The sequence below is a fragment of the Lethenteron reissneri genome, unplaced genomic scaffold (assembly GCF_015708825.2).
Source record: "Lethenteron reissneri isolate LAM-NWPU_2019-01 unplaced genomic scaffold, ASM1570882v1 scaffold_1497, whole genome shotgun sequence".
NCBI lineage: Eukaryota > Metazoa > Chordata > Hyperoartia > Petromyzontiformes > Petromyzontidae > Lethenteron > Lethenteron reissneri.
In genome coordinates this window covers 1-16,083 of record NW_026891220.1, presented here as the reverse complement: position 1 = coordinate 16,083, position 16,083 = coordinate 1, and the positions used below count along the sequence as shown (strand labels likewise).

General features: G+C 52.1%; 1 protein-coding gene across 1 annotated transcript; it reads left to right on the top strand.

Moving 5' to 3' along the window:
* Positions 1-328: 328 nt before the first annotated feature.
* Positions 329-4,738, top strand: LOC133362483 (charged multivesicular body protein 2a-like). Its single transcript, XM_061581432.1, has 5 exons — positions 329-496; positions 1,203-1,382; positions 2,855-2,991; positions 3,756-3,817; positions 4,629-4,738. Exons 1-5 carry the CDS (start codon positions 329-331, stop codon positions 4,736-4,738), a joined length of 657 nt encoding a protein of 218 aa, XP_061437416.1.
* The last annotated feature ends 11,345 nt before the right edge of the window (positions 4,739-16,083 follow it).

The following is a 16,083-nucleotide window of genomic DNA, read 5'->3' as shown; positions in this document are numbered from 1 at the left end:
ATCGGGATTCGAACCCACGTCCTGCACACCGTCACGAGCGTTTACATTTGGGAGTGGTGCGATGAATGGGGGGGTCACCGATCTCCGCCACACACACGGACACTGTCAGGAGTCCACGCTCGCTGCAGCGCCCTCTCCTGGCCGTGCAGGGCACGGCTCCTCGGCGTCCAAGCGACGAGACTGTCACGACATGTGTGCGACCAGGCCAAGCCCCGCGCTCGCCACAGCGCTGCCGGGTGACAGGCGCGCGTCACCACCACGTGGTGGTCGTCGTCGTTGAACTGCGCCTTGTGGCGTCGTCGTTGTTTCTGCAGAGTCGCAGCCAGCCATGGACTGCCTGTGTGGAAAGAGAAAGACTCCGGAGCAGATGGTGCGGCGGAACCAGCGAGCCCTCGCGCGCGCCATGAGAGACCTGGAGCGCGAGAGACAGACGCTGCAGACGCAGGAGAAGAAGATCGTCGCTGAGATCAAGAAGATGGCCAAATCCGGCCACATGGTGAGGGAGCACGGGTATATAGTTTGATGGGCCCTCGCTAAGCTACGTGGCAGTGGGGAGGAAAGCGCTGTGGGTGGAGTCGGGATTAGCGGGAGGTGGTGATGGGTGGGACACGTGTGCAGGGTGATGGGTGGGACACGTGTGCAGGGTGATGGGTGGGACACGTGTGCAGGGTGATGGGTGGGACACGTGTGCAGGGTGATGGGTGGGACACGTGTGCAGGGTGATGGGTGGGACACGTGTGCAGGGTGATGGGTGGGACACGTGTGCAGGGTGATGGGTGGGACACGTGTGCAGGGTGGAGGAGGAGGCGGGTAAGGGTCGGCAACTTTGAGTTTGGGAATGGAATGTGCCCATCTCCATGTGACAGACACACTCTCTCTCTCTCTGTACGTGCCTCTTTCCCCATATCTCTCTGTGTCTCTATTTTTGTCTCAGCTCTGTCTCTCTGTCGTGTGTCTTGTGCCCTTCGTGTGTGGATCTTTCTGTTTTTGTGTTTGTCTCTCCATGGCTTGGTCTCTGTGTCCTACTTTCTTCGTGTGTGGATCTCTCTCTCTCGCTGTTTCTGTGTGTCTCGTTATTCCTGCCTGTGTCTTTCGCCTTCTCTCCGTCTCTATCGCCCGTGTCCATCTCCCTTGTCGCGTTTCTTATCGCTCCGTTGACCCCATCGCCCTGAGCCCACCGCCCTGACCCTCGCCCGCGGCAGGACGCCGTCAAGATCATGGCCAAGGACCTGGTGCGCACGCGTCGCCACATCAAGAAGTTCATGGTGATGCGAGCCAACATCCAGGCCGTGTCCCTCAAGATGCACACGCTCAAGTCCAACGGCGCGATGGCCCAGGCCATGAAGGGCGTCACCAGGGCCATGGCCGCCATGAACCAGCAGGTAGGTGTGCTGGGCCCCGCTGCCTCGCACACACGGAGCTTCGCGAGCGTTAGAATCGCGCTTAATCGCCTTTGTCTTACCAACTCCAGAGACGAGAATTTTGCGCGTGTGATCACCCGGGTCACCAAAGTAACACGGAACAACTCAAAGTGTGGACAATGGAAGCAGAAACAATAAATGCGTTGAAGAAGAAATGCCGACTCTACGCCTGCGAGCAAATCACTGCGGCATGCGCCCGCACCTCATTGGCTGTCTGGAAGCTAAGCAGGGTTTTTGGGCCTGGTTGCTAATTTAATGGGTGACCACCGTCAACACCACCGCGATTTTACGGGCGTTTCGTTGGCTCTGAAAATGTACTTCCGGAAAAGAATTTGGTCAGCGATACGTTACACAAACAGGAGCAACTCAAAAATGGCACGAGTATCGTCGATGGGATTTCAAAACTTAAAAAAATGTCATCGACGCTTCTTCGACTGCCATTCTTCAACATTGTATCTTAAATATGCTAAATTCCTCTTGATATGCAAATTCCTTTGTCAAGGCGCTCTTCCCCCTCCAACCCAGCAGCTTAAATATACGCTGCCAAGCTTGGTGGTGTTTCATTTAGACGCTGTCTTTCTGACAGACCTGGTCTTCACCTGAGGACAGCTGCTTGCGTTGTGGCCGAAACGTCGTGAGAATTGTATTTTATTATGTTTAATTTTTATTATTTCATTATTTCCATTCTACGTGATGACTTTACCGAAAGAACCAAGAAGATGGTTATTTATGTTTGAATATTGAACTTGGGTTACATTTGTTACAGTGAAATCTCTCTTCTTCACGTTGGTGATTGGTTCCGTGAAACTGGTGGTTAAGCGAAAAGGCTTAATTCGTTCCGATGGCATTGAAAGTTACCCTTCAAAAGAAGTTCTTTATAACATTTAAACAATGAACATATTAATTCATAAAGATACTAACAACATTATAAACACATCGTGTTAAAAGAAACGGGGTTTATCGATGCATTCATTAATATTTACTCCATCGACAACAGCCCGTCGTTAACAGGGGAATGGTGGGTAAGTGAACACACTGGGCTCTATGGAGGCACTACACTACACTATACACTACACTACTATACACTACACTATACACTACACTATACACTACACTACTATACACTACACTATACACTACACTACTATACACTACACTACTATACACTACACTATACACTACACTACTATACACTACACTATACACTACACTACACACTACACTATACACTACACTACACACTACACTACACTATACACTACACTATACACTACACTATACACTACACTATACACTACACTATACACTACTATACACTACACTATACACTACACTATACACTACACTATACACTATACACTACTATACACTACACTATACACTACACGACCGATGACTCGTCTCCGCCGGCGCGCGTGTCGCACCCCGCCCAGCTCACGCTGCCGCAGGTCCACAAGATCATGATGGAGTTTGAGGAGCAGTCGGAGATCACGGACGTGAAGGAGGAGGTGATGAACGACGCCATCGACGACGCCGTGGGCGATGAGGGCGACGAGGAGGAGGAGGAGAGGTGATGGGGGGAGTCGCGAGCTCTCATACTCTGACGGTGCATTGTCTTTGAGTTGTGCGCCTTTTGGCGTCATCTGGTCCAACACCATGTGAGACTGGGCTCTAAGGAAAGCTGTCTCGGGTGTGGACCAATCAACTTCAAGGACAGTGCATACATTATCAGAGTTATGTTTTTTGTTTGCATTATGACTGCAGGTATTGCAGTCTATGCAAACATGACTCCTTGTAAAAAGGTGTCAGTTTTGTTGCCAGATAGAAGGGTAAAAAACAATTATCAAAGGCAAAGTTGTGTGTATGTGTGTGTCTGTTCAAAATGTTTAGCGTACTTCCCGACATGCAACACACTGGAAATTTGCCACGTGGGTACTTTCCAGACTGTACACCTCACGGCCACCACCGTTGACGATTATCTGAACCGTTCCTGGGCCTCACCTAGGTCGACTCAGCCTTAAATGAGTACCTGGTGCGGTGTGTAAACATCGCCACTGGGGAGACAAAGGCGGTCGGGCGTGGTGCTGGCCACCCACCCCCTCGTGTACCGTTCCGGCCTTCATAGGTGCTCGCTAACAGCACTTGCCCCTACAGTCTGTTAAGGCTACACGGGGGATCTTTATCTTTGTGTGTACGTGTGTGTGTCTATGTGCGTGTGTGTCTGTGTGTGTCTGTGTGCGTGTGTGTGTGCGTGTGTGTGTGTCTGTCTCCGCGTGTGTCTGTGTGTGTGTGTACGTTGTCTGTGTGTGTGTGTCTGTGTGCGTGTGCATGCAGTGATGCCATCGTCAGCCAGGTGCTGGACGAGCTGGGACTCGGCCTCACGGACAAACTCTCGAGTGAGTTTCTTCATTTCGCGACTCACCCAGCCACCCACCCAGCCACCCACCCAGCCACCCACCCAGCCACCCACCCACTCAGCCACCCACCCAGCCACCCACCCACTCAGCCACCCACCCAGCCACCCACCCACCCAGCCACCCACCCAGCCACCCACCCAGCCACCCACTCAGCCACCCACCCAGCCACCCACCCAGCCACCCACCCAGCCACCCACCCAGCCACCCACTCACCCAGCCACCCAGCCACCCACTTAGCCACCCACCCAGCCACCCACTCACCCAGCCACCCAGCCACCCACCCAGCCACCCACCCACCCACCCAGCCACCCAGCCACCCACCCAGCCACCCACCCAGCCACCCACTCACCCAGCCACCCAGCCACCCACTTAGCCACCCACCCAGCCACCCACTCACCCAGCCACCCAGCCACCCAGCCACCCACCCAGCCACCCACCCAGCCACCCACCCAGCCACCCACCCAGCCGGTCCTGGGCCCTCCCCTAGGTCGACTCGGCCTCAAACGAGTACCCGGTGCGGTGTGTAGTGAACATCGCTAGCACTGGGGGAGAGACAAAGGCGGCCGGGCGTGGTGCTGGCCACCCGCCCCCCCCTCGTGCGCCACGGCGCCGGCAGCCTTCGTAGGTGCCGCTCGCTGACGGCACTCGCCCCTCCAATTAGTGAAGGCTGCACGGGGACCTTTGTCTTTGTGCGAGTGGCGGTGTTCCGTGTGCGTGCGCTTGACCGTCGCTGTTTTCTCTCCGTGTGTCTCCCCCCCACCCACCCCCTCCACCCCCCACCCCCCCGCAGCTCTGCCAGCCACGGGCGGCTCGCTCAGCGTGTCCGCAGACAAGATGGCCGCAGGCAATATGGCCGCTGCCGACCTCGACGTGCGACTCAACGACCTGCAGTGTGATTAGGGGGGCGGGGGGGTGGGGGGTGGGTGGGTGGGGGGCTGGCGGGTTGGGTGGTGGGTGGGTGGGGGGGGGGCGGGTTGGGTGGTGGGTGGGGGGGCGGGGTGGGTGGGGGTGGGTGGGGGGGGTGGGGGGGGGAGGTGGGTGGGGCGGGTTGGGGGGGGTTGTGATCCATGCCAGGTTCGGATGCTAATCAGTGAAACGGTGGCGGCCATGGTCTGAATTGAACCTGTGTCACCGGCGTTGTGGGGCGGTGTGCAGCGACTCCCCCCCCACCAACCCCCCACCAACCCCCCGTAGTCGTTAACTGGCTGTGCTGTTGGCAAGCGCCTGTCCAGGATGGTACGGGGGCAGCTATGGGGGGGGGCTGGCGTGACGATCTGCACGCCCGGCCACGCACCAGGTAACTCGTTTTAAGGCTGAGCCGACCTAGGGGAGGCCCAGGACCAATATCATCTGCCGCTGATGTTGGCCACGGTCGCGAGTGAAACTTGGGTCCGCCGCTGGGCCGCTGACCTCCAGCACTCCCCGTTGACGCACGCGATGTGCTCGGTCAAGTCGCCGCACACTGAAGCCGCCTCGTTCTGGAAGTGGCTTTTGTTGTTTGACGTTCATGCTTGGGACACTTGGCCGTTGATATTTGCTGTTCCGGATACTTGCTGCAGTTTGTACGTTTTTAGGCTTCTGCCATTTCACTAACACGGCCCGTTCGCACCTTAATCGGAGCGCGTTCTTGTCTCCGTTTGTCGCCGTCTGTATCCTCGTGGGGGGGGGGGGGGGGAGGAATCCTGCCCCGTTGGAGATCGCCAACCCCGCCCACCCCCACAGAACCACAGGAGCAGATGTCGCAAAGCTACCTCTTGAGGTCCCCTCTTCAACACGTGACCTCTCTGAGCCACACTGAGAAGAGGGCGGCACTTTCCCGCTCTCTCTGCGACGTTGGGGGGGTCACGTGACGGTCGAGGCAATGTTCTGATTCTCGGCTGTGATGGAGATCAGCGCAGAGCCAAATGTCACTCGAGGATGATGCTGCGCTGTCATTGGAGACCGGGCTGAGATCATTAACTCTATGCACTTGGTGTTTTACCCTTCTATCTGGCAACAAAACTGACACCTTTTTTTACAAGGAGTCATGTTTGCATAGACCCCAATACCTGCAGCCATAATGCAAACAAAAACATAACTCTGATAATGTTATGCACTGTCCTTGAAGTTGATTGGTCAACACGCGAGACAGCTTTCCTTAGAGCCTAGTCTCACATGGGTTGAACCAGATGACGCCAAAAGGCGCAGGTCAATCAACTTCAAGGACAGTGCACACATTATCAGAGTTATGTTTTTTGTTTGCATTATGGCTGCAGGTATTGTGGTCTATGCAAACATGACTTCTCGTAAAAAAAGGTGTCAGTTTTGTAGCCAGATAGAAGGGTAAAAAAACAATTATCATATTTTTTACTGCCAAATGAGGTTCCAATGGTGTCAATGCACTTGGTTAATCGCAGGCGGCGGCCTGTTCAAGTTTCTGTCAGTACTTGTTTTTTCTCTCTTGTGTGTGCACGTTCATTGGCAGCTTACACACAAGCGTGAACATCGCGTACACGTAGGTTTATAAAGGCGCGCAATTTCTACTCGCCCCCCTCTCCGAGGGCGACACGGAGGGGGCAAGAAGCCGCAGACGATCGCCCAAGCTCTGTCGTCCTACACTGGGATACTCGGCCATCTCCATCGTCGTCAACAGCCACTGCGATGGAAGCTTTGCGGCATTGTGAGAAGGCCGGGTGGCTCAGGCGGGGTTCGAGACGTGCAGCCGGCGCCGCTGAGAGGCAGGGTTTAAACCCGGGTCTCATCTGCCCGTGATTCTACTGGGTTTGGAAGAGTCGTGAACTACTGGTCTCGGCCCGCTCACCGTAGACTTGCACAGAGGCCCATCGTCGTGCGTAGAGACTCGCACACGTGGACCCAGTTGTGATGTTCTCTACAGTCAACAATGACTGTAGAGTATCAACAAAACCCCCTGGTCACTTTAACATTCGGTTCTGCACTTAGTGCAGCTCTGGCAAGATGTTCCAGCTCTTGGCAAGATGTTCCAGCTCTTGGCAAGATGTTCCAGCTCTTGGCAAGATGTGTCAGCTCTTGACAAGATGTTCCAGCTCTTGACAAGATGTTCCAGCTCTTGACAAGATGTGTCAGCTCTTGACAAGATGTTCCAGCTCTTGACAAGATGTTCCAGCTCTTGGCAAGATGTTCCAGCTCTTGGCTAGATGTTCCAGCTCTTGACAAGATGTGTCAGCTCTTGACAAGATGTTCCAGCTCTTGGCAAGATGTTCCAGCTCTTGACAAGATGTTCCAGCTCTTGGTAAGATGTTCCAGCTCTTGGCAAGATGTGTCAGCTCTTGACAAGATGTTCCAGCTCTTGGCAAGATGTTCCAGCTCTTGGCAAGATGTTCCAGCTCTTGACAAGATGTTCCAGCTCTTGGCAAGATGTTCCAGCTCTTGGCAAGATGTTCCAGCTCTTGGCAAGATGTGTCAGCTCTTGACAAGATGTTCCAGCTCTTGGCAAGATGTTCCAGCTCTTGACAAGATGTTCCAGCTCTTGGCAAGATGTTCCAGCTCTTGACAAGATGTGTCAGCTCTTGGCAAGATGTTCCAGCTCTTGGCAAGATGTTCCAGCTTCTTGGCAAGATGTTCCAGCTCTTGGCAAGATGTTCCAGCTCTTGGCAAGATGTTCCAGCTCTTGGACAAGATTTTCCAGCTCTTGGCAAGATGTTCCAGCTCTTGACAAGATGTGTCAGCTCTTGACAAGATGTTCCAGCTCTTGGCAAGATGTTCCAGCTCTTGGCAAGATGTTCCAGCTCTTGACAAGATGTTCCAGCTCTTGACAAGATGTTCAGCTCTTGACAAGATGTTCCAGCTCTTGGCAAGATGTTCCAGCTCTTGGCAAGATGTTCCATCTCTTGACAAGATGTTCCAGCTCTTGACAAGATGTTCCACGCCTTGACAAGATGTTCCAGCTCTTGACAAGATGTTCCAGCTCTGACAAGATGTTCCAGCTCTTGGCAAGATGTTCCAGCTCTTGGCAGATGTTCCAGCTCTTGGCAAGATGTTCCAGCTCTTGACAAGATGTTCCAGCTCTTGGCAAGATGTTCCAGCTCTTGACAAGATGTTCCAGCTCTTGACAAGATGTTCCAGCTCTTGACAAGATGTGTCAGCTCTTGACAAATGTTCCAGCTCTTGACAAGATGTTCCAGCTCTTGGCAAGATGTTCCAGCTGTTGGCTGGATGTTCCAGCTCTTGACAAGATGTGTCAGCTCTTGACAAGATGTTCCAGCTCTTGGCAAGATGTTCCAGCTCTTGACAAGATGTTCCAGCTCTTGGCAAGATGTTCCAGCTCTTGGCAAGATGTGTCAGCTCTTGACAAGATGTTCCAGCTCTTGGCAAGATGTTCCAGCTCTTGGCAAGATGTTCCAGCTCTTGACAAGATGTTTCCAGCTCTTGGCAAGATGTTCCAGCTCTTGGCAAGATGTTCCAGCTCTTGACAAGATGTGTCAGCTCTTGACAAGATGTTCCAGCTCTTGGCAAGATGTTCCAGCTCTTGGCAAGATGTGTCAGCTCTTGACAAGATGTTCCAGCTCTTGGCAAGATGTTCCAGCTCTTGGCTAGATGTTCCAGCTCTTGGCAAGATGTGTCAGCTCTTGACAAGATGTTCCAGCTCTTGGCAAGATGTTCCAGCTCTTGACAAGATGTTCCAGCTCTTGGCAAGATGTTCCAGCTCTTGACAAGATGTGTCAGCTCTTGGCAAGATGTTCCAGCTCTTGGCAAGATGTTCCAGCTCTTGGCAAGATGTTCCAGCTCTTGGCAAGATGTTCCAGCTCTTGGCAAGATGTTCCAGCTCTTGACAAGATGTGTCAGCTCTTGGCAAGATGTTCCAGCTCTTGGCAAGATGTTCCAGCTCTTGACAAGATGTTCCATCTCTTGACAAGATGTTCCAGCTCTTGGCAAGATGTTCCAGCTCTTGGCAAGATGTTCCAGCTCTTGACAATATGTTCCAGCTCTTGACAAGATGTTCCAGCTCTTGGCAAGATGTTCCAGCTCTTGGCAAGATGTTCCAGCTCTTGGCAAGATGTTCCAGCTCTTACAAATGTTCCAGCTCTTGACAAGATGTTCCAGCTCTTGGCAAGATGTTCCAGCTCTTGGCAAGATGTTCCAGCTCTTGACAAGATGTTCCAGCTCTTGGCAAGATTTTCCAGCTCTTGGCAAGATGTTCCAGCTCTTGACAAGATGTTCCAGCTCTTGGCAAGATGTTCCAGCTCTTGGCAAGATGTTCCAGCTCTTGACAAGATGTTCCAGCTCTTGGCAAGATGTTCCAGCTCTTGACAAGATGTTCCAGCTCTTGACAAGATGTTCCAGCTCTTGGCAAGATGTTCCAGCTCTTGACAAGATGTTCCAGCTCTTGGCAAGATGTTCCAGCTCTTGACAAGATGTTCCAGCTCTTGGCAAGATGTTCCAGCTCTTGACAAGATGTTCCAGCTCTTGACAAGATGTTCCAGCTCTTGGCAAGATGTTCCAGCTCTTGACAAGATGTTCCAGCTCTTGACAAGATGTTCCAGCTCTTGGCAAGATGTTCCAGCTCTTGACAAGATGTTCCAGCTCTTGACAAGATGTTCCAGCTCTTGACAAGATGTTCAGCTCTTGACAAGATGTTCCAGCTCTTGACAAGATGTTCCAGCTCTTGACAAGATGTGTCAGCTCTTGACAAGATGTTCCAGCTCTTGAAAGATTGTCCAGCTCTTGGCAAGATGTTCCAGCTCTTGCAGATGTTCCAGCTCTTGACAAGACTGTGTCCAGCTCTTGACAAGATGTTCCAGCTCTTGGCAAGATGTTCCAGCTCTTGCAAGATGTTCCAGCTCTTGACAAGATGTTCCAGCTCTTGACAAGATGTTCCAGCTCTTGGCAAGATGTTCCCGCTCTTGACAAGATGTTCCAGCTCTTGACAATGTTCCAGCTCTTGGCAAGATGTTCCAGCTCTTGGCAAGATGTTCAGCTCTTGACAAGCTGTTCCAGCTCTTGGCAAGATGTTCCAGCTCTTGACAAGATGTTCCAGCTCTTGGACAAGATGTTTCCAGCTCTTGGACAAGATGTTCCAGCTCTTGACAAGATGTTCCAGCTCTTGACAAGATGTTCCAGCCTCTTGGCAAGATGTTCCAGCTCTTGGCTAGATGTTCCAGCTCTTGACAAGATGTGTCAGCTCTTGACAAGATGTTCCAGCTCTTGGCAAGATGTTCCAGCTCTTGACAAGATGTTCCAGCTCTTGGCAAGATGTTCCAGCTCTTGGCAAGATGTCAGCTCTTGACAAGATGTTCCAGCTCTTGGCAAGATGTTCCAGCTCTTGGCAAGATGTTCCAGCTCTTGACAAGATGTTCCAGCTCTTGGCAAGATGTTCCAGCTCTTGGCAAGATGTTCCAGCTCTTGACAAGATGTCAGCTCTTGACAAGATGTTCCAGCTCTTGGCAAGATGTTCCAGCTCTTGGCAAGATGTTCCAGCTCTTGGCAAGATGTTCCAGCTCTTGACAAGATGTGTCAGCTCTTGACAAGATGTTCCAGCTCTTGGCAAGATGTTCCAGCTCTTGGCTAGATGTTCCAGCTCTTGACAAGATGTTCCAGCTCTTGACAAGATGTTCCAGCTCTTGGCAAGATGTTCCAGCTCTTGACAAGATGTTCCAGCTCTTGGCAAGATGTTCCAGCTCTGGACAAGATGTTCCAGCTCTTGCAAGATGTTCCAGCTCTTGACAAGATGTTCCAGCTCTTGACAAGATGTTCCAGCTCTTGGCAAGATGTTCCAGCTCTTGACAAGATGTTTCCAGCTCTTGACAAGATGTTCCAGCTCTTGGACAAGATGTTCCAGCTCTTGACAAGATGTTCCAGCTCTGGCAAGATGTTCCGCATCTTGGCAAGATGTTCCAGCTCTTGACAAGATGTTCCAGCTCTTGCAAGATGTTCCAGCTCTTGACAAGAGGTTCCAGCTCTTGCAAGATGTTCCAGCTCCTTGGACAAGATGTTCCAGCTCTTGCAAGATGTTCAGCTCTTGAAGAGCTTCAGCTGGCAAGAGGTTCCAGCTCTTGACAAGATGTTCCAGCTCTTGAAAGATGTTCCAGCTCTTGGACAAGATGGTCCAGCTCTTGGCAAGATGTTCCAGCTCTTGACAAGATGTTCCAGCTCTTGCAAAGATGTTCCAGCTCTTGCAAGATGTTCCAGCTCTTGACAAGATGTTCCAGCTCTTGGCAAGATGTTCCAGCTCTTGAAAAGATGTTCCAGCTCTTGGCAAGATGTTCCAGCTCTTGGCAAGATGTTCCAGCTCTTGACAAGATGTTCCAGCTCTTGGCAAGATGTTCCAGCTCTTGGCAAGATGTTCCAGCTCTTGACAAGATGTTCCAGCTCTTGGCAAGATGTTCCAGCTCTTGGCAAGATGTTCCAGCTCTTGACAAGATGTTCCAGCTCTTGACAAGATGTTCCAGCTCTTGGCAAGATGTTCCAGCTCTTGCAAGATGTTCCAGCTCTTGGCAAGATGTTCCAGCTCTTGACAAGATGTGTCAGCTCTTGACAAGATGTTCCAGCTCTTGGCAAGATGTTCCAGCTCTTGGCAAGATGTTCCAGCTCTTGACAAGATGTTCCAGCTCTTGACAAGATGTTCCAGCTCTTGGCAAGATGTTCCAGCTCTTGACAAGATGTTCCAGCTCTTGGCAAGATGTTCCAGCTCTTGGCAAGATGTTCCAGCTCTTGACAAGATGTTCCAGCTCTTGACAAGATGTTCCAGCTCTTGACAAGATGTTCCAGCTCTTGGCAAGATGTTCCAGCTCTTGACAAGATGTTCCAGCTCTTGACAAGATGTTCCAGCTCTTGGCAAGATGTTCCAGCTCTTGACAAGATGTTCCAGCTCTTGGCAAGATGTTCCAGCTCTTGGCAAGATGTTCCAGCTCTTGACAAGATGTTCCAGCTCTTGGCAAGATGTTCCAGCTCTTGACAAGATGTTCCAGCTCTTGACAAGATGTTCCAGCTCTTGGCAAGATGTTCCAGCTCTTGGCAAGATGTTCCAGCTCTTGACAAGATGTTCCAGCTCTTGACAAGATGTTCCAGCTCTTGACAAGATGTTCCAGCTCTTGACAAGATGTTCCAGCTCTTGACAAGATGTTCCAGCTCTTGGCAAGATGTTCCAGCTCTTGACAAGATGTTCCAGCTCTTGGCAAGATGTTCCAGCTCTTGACAAGATGTTCCAGCTCTTGGCAAGATGTTCCAGCTCTTGACAAGATGTTCCAGCTCTTGGCAAGATGTTCCAGCTCTTGACAAGATGTTCCAGCTCTTGACAAGATGTTCCAGCTCTTGACAAGATGTTCCAGCTCTTGGCAAGATGTTCCAGCTCTTGACAAGATGTTCCAGCTCTTGGCAAGATGTTCCAGCTCTTGACAAGATGTTCCAGCTCTTGGCAAGATGTTCCAGCTCTTGGCAAGATGTTCCAGCTCTTGACAAGATGTTCCAGCTCTTGGCAAGATGTTCCAGCTCTTGACAAGATGTTCCAGCTCTTGACAAGATGTTCCAGCTCTTGACAAGATGTTCCAGCTCTTGGCAAGATGTTCTAATTCTACGGAGAACGCCCCAGCTTTCGCTAAGATGTTCCATCTCTTGACAAGATGTTCCAGCTCTTGACAAGATGTTCCAGCTCTTGACAAGATGTTCCAGCTCTTGACAAGATGTTCCAGCTCTTGGCAAGATGTTCCAGCTCTTGGCAAGATGTTCCAGCTCTTGACAAGATGTTCCAGCTCTTGGCAAGATGTTCCAGCTCTTGACAAGATGTCCAGCTCTTGGCAAGATGTTCCAGCTCTTGACAAGATGTTTCCAGCTCTTGACAGATGTGTCAGCTCTTGACAAGATGTTCCAGCCTTGAAAAGATGTTCAGCTCTTGGCAAGATGTTCCAGCTCTTGGCTAGATGTCCAGCTCTTGACAAGATGTGTCAGCTCTTGACAGATGTTCCAGCTCTTGGCAAGATGTTCCAGCTCTTGACAAGATGTTCCTAGCTCTTGGCAAGAGTTCCAGCTCTTGGCAAGATGTGTCAGCTCTTGACAAGATGTTCCAGCTTTGGCAAGATGTTCCAGCTCTTGGCAAGATGGTCCAGCTCTTGACAAGATGTCCCAGCTCTTGGCAAGATGTTCCAGCTCTTGGCAAGATGTTCCAGCTCTTGACAAGATGTGTCAGCTCTTGACAAGAATGTTCCAGCTCTTGGCAAGATGTTCCAGCTCTTGGCAAATGTTCCAGCTCTTGGCAAGATGTTCCAGCTCTTGACAAGATGTGTCAGCTCTTGACAATATGTTCCAGCTCTTGGCAAGATGTTCCAGCTCTTGGCTAGATGTTCCAGCTCTTGGCAAGATGGGTCAGCTCTTGACAAGATGTTCCAGCTCTTGGCAAGAATGTTCCAGCTCTTGACAAGATGTTCCAGCTCTTGGCAAGATGTTCCAGCTCTTGACAAGATGTGTCAGCTCTGGCAAGATGTTCCAGCTCTTGGCAAGATGTTCCAGCTCTTGGCAAGATGTTCCAGCTCTTGGCAAGATGTTCCAGCTCTTGGCAAGATGTTCCAGCTCTTGACAAGATGTTCAGCTCTTGGCAAGATGTTCCAGCTCTTGGCAAGATGTTCCAGCTCTTGACAAGATGTTCCAGCTCTTGACAAGATGTTCCAGCTCTTGGCAAGATGTTCCAGCTCTTGGCAAGATGTTCCAGCTCTTGGCAAGATGTTCCAGCTCTTGACAAGATGTTCCAGCTCTTGACAAGATGTTCCAGCTCTTGACAATAGTTCCAGCTCTTGGCAAGATGTTCCAGCTCTTGGCAAGATGTTCCAGCTCTTGGCAAGATGTTCCAGCTCTTGACAAGATGTTCCAGCTCTTGACAAGATGTTCCAGCTCTTGGTAAGATGTTCCAGCTCTTGGCAAGATGTTCCAGCTCTTGACAAGATGTTTAGCTCTTGGCAAGATGTTCCAGCTCTTGGCAAGATGTTCCAGCTCTTGACAAGATGTTCCAGCTCTTGGCAAGATGTTCCAGCTCTGGCAAGATGTTCCAGCTCTTGGCAAGATGTTCCAGCTCTTGGCAAGATGTTCCAGCTCTTGACAAGATGTTCCAGCTCTTGACAAGATGTTCCAGCTCTTGGCAAGATGTTCCAGCTCTTGACAAGATGTTCCAGCTCTTGGCAAGATGTTCCAGCTCTTGACAAGATGTTCCAGCTCTTGGCAAGATGTTCCAGCTCTTGACAAGATGTTCCAGCTCTTGGCAAGATGTTCCAGCTCTTGACAAGATGTTCCAGCTCTTGACAAGATGTTCCAGCTCTTGACAAGATGTTCCAGCTCTTGGCAAGATGTTCCAGCTCTTGACAAGATGTTCCAGCTCTTGACAAGATGTTCCAGCTCTTGGCAAGATGTTCCAGCTCTTGACAAGATGTTCCAGCTCTTGGCAAGATGTTCCAGCTCTTGACAATTAACAATCGTTTTGTCGGTCGTGTCTGGAAGAATGCCTCCCTGTGCAAACAATGCAAGCTCACGTAGTACATCGCCACGTGACCAGCAATTGTCTACCCACTGCTGTATGAAGTCCCAACCCCACTCTCAGTCCTAGGATGTCGTCAGAATCCATCGCCTGCACACGAGCCGAGCTAATCGCTCCATCTCTCTCTTGGACGTCTTCGCGGGGTGGAATTCTCTCCTTTGGCTGCCGTGTCCACCGGTCTGCTCCAGAGCCGGGACTGACTATACAAGCCGGAGGAGCCCTGAGCGTGTCCGGCTGGCTGTTGTCGTGTAGTACTTGAAGACCCAAAGCCGTGACCTACGTCGAGTATCGAGTGGAAGGGGCCGTTACCCTTCGTGTTAGGGTCACGTTGTTATAATAAACGTGTTGCCTCTAAAGAAGTCTCGCTCTCCGTTCTGCCCACTGCAGATGTATGGCCAAGCATGCTGACAGAGAGAGATGCAGACATGAACGGATACAGCACAGCGAGAGATAATGAGAGACAAGCCGGTTCCAGTGGCCTGCTAAAGATGTGTACATCGTGTGCAGCGTGTTGAACTTGTTTCGCAGCGTAACGTAGCCAACCGCACTCATCGGCGGTGAGAGGGAACGACACCAAACTAAACACAAAACTCACTTCTAAACAAATGAGTTGTCAATCTAATGTTTTAAAAGTGCATGCGTAAATGGCATTGTGAATCACGAGGCAGATTGAACTCGTGACAGCCTTTACTATAGACCACTGTGGAACGTCAATCTCAGTGCAGTGCTAATGCAACGCACATCACAACCACAACCACCCCAAACACCACCACCACACACAACCACAACCACCACCACCACAACCACCACCACCACAACCACCACCACCGCCACCACCACCGCCACCTTCACCACCACACGCCACCACCACCATCACCACCACCACCGCCACCACCACCATCACCACCACCACCGCCACCACCACCACAACCACACCACAACCAAACCACCACCACAACCACCGCCACCACTGCGACCACCACCACCATCACCACCACCACCGCCGCCACCAACCATCACCCCACTACCACCACCACCGCCACCACCATCACCACCACCGCCGCCGCCACCTCGTCAGTGATCGCACAACGCGCCCAGCGGCCGGTGGGCGCTCACTGGGATCTGTGCTGCTGCTGCTGCCGCAGCAGCAGCAGCGCTGCCGTGCGGTCAGCATCTTCGCTCGCTGGCCATGATCGCGACCTCTCGCGGCTCTCTCGAGCAAACGTGACGAAGCGCCCAAACGCAGAAAGAGAAGGAAGAGGGGGGGGACGACAACGAGGAGGAGGTTAAGGATGATGATGAGCCACGGCAGCCCCACGTCCCGACGCGTCTGCTTCCTGCGCTCCTCCTGCGAGTGGCAACAACAAAGAGAGAGAGACGGTGTGGACGGAGAGCACGGAGAGAGAGCGAGCGAGAGAGAGAGAGAGAGCGGGTGAGGACGGAGAGAGGAGAGAGAGAGGAGACGAGGAGAGAGAGCGGGGAGAGAGGGAGAGAGAGCGGAGAGGGGAGAGCGGCGTGAGTAGGTGAAACGTTGAGTTTTATAAGGGCACCACGGGGTGACCAGCCCCTCCCCACCCAGCCCCCCACCCCCACCACCCCCCACCCCCACCCAGCCCACCCCTCCCACCCCCACCCAGCCCACCAACCCCACCCTCCACCCAGCCCCACCCCACCCAGCCCCTCCCTACCCAGCCCTCCCCACCCAGCCGCTCCCCACCCAGCCCCTCCCTGCACGACGGACACAATAATCCCGTGTGGGCTGGTGTAACCA